Source organism: Gastrolobium bilobum, unplaced genomic scaffold, assembly GCF_033153095.1.
Source record: "Gastrolobium bilobum isolate Gb01-03AN ecotype WA unplaced genomic scaffold, APGP_CSIRO_Gbil_v1 utg31892, whole genome shotgun sequence".
In the NCBI taxonomy this organism is placed as follows: Eukaryota; Viridiplantae; Streptophyta; class Magnoliopsida; order Fabales; family Fabaceae; genus Gastrolobium; species Gastrolobium bilobum.
Window position 1 is genome coordinate 117,885 of NW_026895430.1, and position 6,655 is coordinate 124,539.

At 42.9% G+C, this 6,655-nt stretch overlaps 1 protein-coding gene across 1 annotated transcript; it reads left to right on the plus strand.

Moving 5' to 3' along the window:
* The first annotated feature begins 455 nt into the window (after nucleotides 1-455).
* On the plus strand, nucleotides 456-3,062 carry LOC133310824 (uncharacterized). The gene is made up of 5 exons (XM_061511822.1): nucleotides 456-667; nucleotides 911-1,046; nucleotides 1,164-1,397; nucleotides 1,500-1,722; nucleotides 2,794-3,062. The coding sequence occupies exons 1-5, from the start codon at nucleotides 456-458 to the stop codon at nucleotides 3,060-3,062; spliced, it is 1,074 nt and encodes a 357-aa protein (XP_061367806.1).
* Nucleotides 3,063-6,655: the final 3,593 nt, after the last annotated feature.

Genomic DNA, 6,655 nt, shown 5'->3' on the forward strand with positions numbered 1-6,655 from the left:
AGGTTTTGCTATAATAATGCATGCGTGACCACATTGTGTGGGCCTGATCAACTCATCCTTTGAGTAACATGTGCAGAGTTATGGTACTGCCGAGAAGGACTCGAGAGACGAGAGAGGGTCAGCTTGACCCAGTCCTGACTGCATTGGCTAAGATGTAGGCGGCTAGACAATTCGACCAGGAGGCCATCAGAGTGACCAATCAGGCGATGTTGGACGTCGTTAGAGAGGCAAACCGGAAAGCTATAGAGGATGTGCTCGAGGCGAACCGGCTGGCGAACATGACCATGATGAGGGTCATGTTGGAGGAGATGAGGACTGGTCATGTTGGTGGCCAGCATCCTCTGCCACCACCTCCACCTCCACCGCCACCACCACCACCGCCGCCTCCACCCGGTCACCAGGATGGGCATGGAGGAGGTGGGGCGTACTTTCATGAGGATGATACTCAGAGTCGCATGGAGGGTGTGAGTCACCTCACGGGATTGATGCGGCCTTACTTTGAGCCTGCGGAGGACCAGGAGACGCGAGATCGTCGGCTGGATGCTTTCCGTAAGCATAAGTCACCTTCCTTTGATGGATCCTATGATCCAATAGTTGCTGCTAGATGGCTTCAGGCCCTGGACAAGATATTCAGGGTGATGCAATGTACTGGTCCCCAGAAGCTGATGTTTGCCACTTATATGCTGGAGGGAGACGCTCACGAGTGGTGGATGAACACCTCTCAGGTTTATGAGATGCAGGGTCATGTGATCACGTGGCCATTCTTTGAGGAGCAATTTCTTGGGAGGTATTTTCCCTATGATGCGCAGGAGAGAAAACAGGGGGAGTTCAAGCGGTTGGTACAGGGCTCGATGACGGTTGATGAGTACTTGGCTAAGTTCAATGAACTGGCAAAATTTGCACACTTCAGGATTTTTATGCCCACACCGGCATTTTTGGCTTCTAAGTTCTGTAGGGGACTTAATGAGGATATAGAAGACAGGATAACAGGAGCGGCATCCCGAGACTTTGGAACATTAGTTCAGCAGTGTCATGATATTGAGGATGTATGTGTGGTGAGCAAGGCTGTGAGTACTTTTTCTGTACTTCGAGATGTCGTGTTTCAGTGGGATGGTCGTGAGTACTCAGTAGATCTGATTGGATTGCCGATGGTTAATTTGAAGATCATCCTAGGCATGGACTGGTTTTCCAAGAATTGTGTGATGATTGATTGTTATGCTAAGAAAATGGTGATTTCTCCGTGTGATTCCACTGCCAGTTCTTCTCTTTATATATCAGTGCTGCAGGCTAGGAGAGCCTTGAGAGCAGGGGCATTTAGTTATGTCTTATCAGGAGGTTTGGTGAGTGGGACACAAGAGGATATTACCGGCATTCCTATGGTGAGGGAATTCCTCGAGGTATTTCCTGAGGAGATTCCTGAGTTTTCACCGCAGCGGGAGATAGAGTTCTCCATTGATCTGTTGCCTGGTGTGGGGCCTATTTCATTAGCTCCATATCAGATGTCTCCACCTGAGTTAGCAGAGTTGAAAAAGAATATTGAGGAGCTTTCCGCGAAGAACTTCATTCGATGGAGTATGTCTCCATGGGGAGCATCGATCATTTTTGTTAAGAAGAAAGATGGGACAATGCAATTGTGTACCGACTATAGACAGCTGAACAAGGTGACAATCAAGAACAAGTATCCCCTCCCTCGTATTGACGATCTATTGGATCAACTTAGAGGTGCTTGCGTGTACTCGAAGATTGATCTTCGGTCCGGATACCATCAGATTCGGGTTAAGCCGAAGGATGTCCCTAAGACCGCGTTTCGTTCGAGATACGGTCACTATGAGTATCTGGTGATCCCGTTTGGACTCACCAATGCACCAACGGTATTCATGGATTACATGAACCGTATTTTTCAGCGTACTTGGACCACTTTGTGATCGTCTTCATTGACAATATTTTGATTTACTCCAAGAGTGAGGAGGAGCATGCGAAGCACTTGAGGATTGTGTTGTAGGTGCTGAAGGAGAAAAATCTTTATGCTAAGCCTTCAAAATGTGAGTTTCGGCTCAAGTCGGTGAAATTCCTTGGGCATATGATTTTTGCAGAAGGAGTTGCAGTAGATCCCAACAAGATTGAGGCAGTGTTGGATTGGGAGACCCAAGACCATTACAGAAGTGAAGAGCTTCTTGGGTTTGGCAGGTTACTATAGGAGGTTCATTGAGGGATTCTCCAAGATGGTTCTACCATTGACTCGTCTTACCCATAAGGAGACTCCATTTGTGTGCACTCACAATTGTGAGGAATGCTTCCAGGAGTTGAAGGAGAGACTGACAACTGCACCAGTGTTGGTCTTTCCTGATCCTACTGAGCATATTGAGTTGTACTGTGATGCCTCTGGGAAGGGGTTGGGCTATGTGTTGATGTAGACTGGTAGAGTGATTGCTTATGCTTCGAGGCAGTTGAAGCCTCATGAGGAGAACTACCTGACTCATGATTTGGAGTTGGCTGCGGTTGTTTTTGCCTTTAAAATTTGGAGGCATTATCTTTATGGCATGAAGTTTGCCGTATTCAGTGACCAAAAGAGTTTAAAGTACCTGTTTGACCAGAAGGAGCTGAACATGAGACAAAGAAGATGGATGGAATTCCTGAAGGACTACGACTTTGAGTTGAAGTACCATCCTGGCAAGGCCAATGTGGTAGTGGATGCTTTGAGTTGGAAATCCGTGAGCCTATCCAGTTTAATGATGGGTGACTTTGATGTGATTGAGAAGTTTTGAGATTTGACAGTGACCTCTTTGTTTGCAGGTTCACTTCTCAAGATGGAAACTGTTAGAGTTGAAAATGAGCTGATGGAGAAGATCAAAGAGGCACAGGTGCAAAGAAAGTGCCTTGATTATGTGAAAAACCAATATGGTGTATCTTGGAATGAGGATGAATTATTGATGTTCCAAAAGAGGATTGTAATTCCTAGTGGTCCATTGACTGAGGAGGTGATGACAGAGGCTCATAAGGGTCAATTCACTGTCCACCCTGGAGCTACAAAGATTTATCAAGACCTGAAGAGAAATTTCTAGTGGCCGGACATGAAGAAGAACATACCGGTCTATGTATCCAAGTGTTTGATTTGTCAGAAATTGAAGATTGAACACCAGAAACCGTCTACTAAGCTTTAACCTCTTGAGATACTACAGTGGAAATGAGAGAGCATTTCTATGGACTTCGTAGTGGGATTGCCTAAGACTCGGGCTGGATGTGACTCTATTTGAGTCATTGTGGACAGATTGACTAAGTCTGCCCATTTTCTTCTGGTAAGGGTTAGCTTCACTACAGAGCAGTTGGCCAAGCTTTATATTCGCGAGATCGTGAGGCTTCACGGGATGCCCGATAGTATCATTAGTGATAGGGACCCGAAGTTCACGTCTCGGTTCTGGGAGGCGCTGCAGGGAGCGTTTGGTACTCAGTTGAGATTGAGTACAACCTATCACCCTCAGACTAAGCGGACCATCCAGACATTGGAAGACATGTTGAGGGCTTGCACTTTGGAGCAGGGCTCAGCATGGGATCGATACCTACCTTTGATTGAGTTCTCGTATAACAACAGTTTTCATGCTAGCCTGGGCATGGCACCCTACGATGCGTTGTATGGTAGGAGGTGTCAAACTCCTACCTGTTGGTCTGAGGTTGAAGATAGGAGTTGTTTGGAATAGACTTCGTCCAAGAGACTACCCAGCAGATCCAGATGATCAGAGAGAAGCTGAAGCAGGCTCAAAATCGCCAGAAGAGTTACAACGATAACAAGCATCAGCCACTAAAGTTCAATGATGGTGAACATGTAACACCCCGTATATACCCAATTTGTTATCATATCATCGTATTAAGCGCTGCTTAATTAAAATGCAGAAATAACTTTTTCTTTTCAATTATGACGTAATTATTATTAATCAAGTTCATTAATTAATCCTTTTCCAAAACATTGCCTGTATGTAATTGCAAACAAACAGCTAACTACACTGAATAACCTCATAGTATAAATAAGTGAGTATCTAATCACGGAACTACAACACGTAGTCCGGACCATAATCCTGATACATTATACAACTCGAATCTAAATCGACATAGTCAAATCAATATGGCATGGACATCCCCTATGCTCATCAAATAAGGCAACAAAGCCCAACAAAGTCTCAAATCCAATAACATGATAATAAATATAGAACATGTTAGCATCCAAGCATATCATCATAAAAGCATAAATCTTAACTCAACTCCGGCCTCCTACCGCCCGAGGTATAAACCCCCGAGTTACCTGAACCTGAAAATATGCCCCAAACGTGGGTGAGAGCTCTAAACAGAAATCTCAGTAAGGCAAGGGTCCTCAAGGATCTCTCCACCCCAAGCTCACTTACATGTGCAATATAAGTTCTAAAAGCAGTAAAACAGTATAAGTTCCAAAATCAGTGCAATGCAGCAAATAATCATGTCATATGTGTCGAATATCCTACTAGCCAGAGAAAATGCAGGAATTACAAACGTCTATAACCTACATACAGTGCAAGACGCCACTTGCACTCCACCCACAGAATCACCATCTTGTATGACGCCACATACTCAGGCTTACTGTCTAGGTGGAACAACACATGCATATCATAAAACACTTGCACTAAACATCTCAACAACATTTCAAAAAGCAATACATGAAAACACATCATGCATATAAACCATCCCCCCATGGGGTATGGTGGAACCAACAATGGCTAAACCGAGAACACGAAAGCTTACCTCGCAAGCTAACTATCCAACTCAAGAGTCCAACCAAGTCCAAGGTCCACAAATAGCACTTTCACAGTCTGTTTATACCAACAATCATATCAACATTCACAATCTAAAAGTGTATGACATAAAGACAACATTTTCCTTTTACGTTTCATGCCATTAGGCTTCTCTCAAAGCCATAAGCCCTTAATCCCTTTGATTCTGACTTAGTTAGTTATTACAGAGATTCAACTCAACCAATCTAGGGTCCATAAACCCCAAACACAGTTCTGTATGAAAAGAATAGTCACTGTCTCGAAATTCTCAGAATATCCGAATATTTGTCGGGGTCATATCCGGATATCCATATCCGAATATTTACAACCCCATATCCGGATATTATATCCGAATATTTCGCGACAGAATGCAGTTCTGCATTTTCACGAAGATATCCAACCAAGGTTCCATTTTTAACACTTAAATACGTTAAAACATGTATAATTAAGCCCCTTTAGACCAGTGATCATGTTAGCTACTTAAACAACTATTAAACATGTCAAGACTCCATTTTTAACCAATAAGACTCATGATCAAAGGTGGTGAAGCTTACCCAAAGGCTTGGAACAGAAACAAAGATGCTCTTAGAGCACACAATGCAGCTCCCACAATCTAACTTCAAACTAAATTAGTGATAAAGCAAGGTCCTTTCTCACCAAAATTGGATTCTTGAAGCTCAAGATGCCATGACAAGGGCTCCCTCAACAAGGTTCAAGAACTCAGCCCCTAGACTCCTCAAAATAGAGATCCAAACTCAGAAACAAGGTCTCATACCCACCCCAAATGCTTTATCTCACACACACAAGGAGGTTTAGTGAAGGAACCAAGAGGAAAGGTGGTTTCTTGGCTCACAAGGTGGAGGGAGGAAGGTGGTGGCTGATGAAGAGCAAGGTGCTTCAGAAATGAGTCACATAGGAGGCACCAAATATGACCTCGGATCATGTGTCAAGCCCTTATATAGTCCACTTAAGTTTTAATCGCACTGTATTAGCACTACTAGCTACGCTTATAGTTTTAATCCCAAACTTAAGATTCTAAACCTAGCCATTTTTCTAAGATTTGTCATATTTTTATTTTATTTTTGGCAGCACTTTGTCGGTACGCGCTTTTACGTAGCCGGTATCAGTTCTGACACAAATTCTCATTATTTTGACTCCAAACTTGTTATACTAGTCCTGTATATTATTCTAGTAATATATACACACACTTTTCATAATTTTCTGGGATACTTCATCGGTACGCATTTGTACCGTGAGGCAGAACCGGTATCTGTACTTTTCGTCAGAAAAGCGACTTTCAACATTATTAATCACTTACCATAATTATTTAAGTCTTCTCATAATTATTAGGGTCAATTAAGGAATTATCTCATTAACTCATAATTAATTAATTAAATTCCTAAATTAACGGTGCGAGTTCTTACAAAACACGTGTTCGTGAGACTTTCACCTGTCACCGGTGTTGGTCGGGTCCTTAAAGTGAGGAAGCTTAGCCCAATATTCATAGGGCCATACCAGATTCTTGGTAGAGTAGGGTATGTTGCCTACCAGCTTGCCTTGCCTCCGAACTTGGCCAACATCCACGACATGTTTCACGTGTCTTAGCTTCAGAGGTATATAGCAGACCCTTCGCACGTGGTGTGTAACACCTCGTAGTACTCCAGTTGTTAACATACATGATATTTGGCATACACAGCGGAAGGCTTTATTTTAAAAGAATACTAACACGTTTTAAAAAAATACGAGTAAACTTTTTCCAAAACTTTTTATTTAAAACATTTCTAAAAACGTTCACGTTAGATACTGCGAAAGCATAAATCTAAACATACATCTACTAATTAATCCAATGAGCCATTATT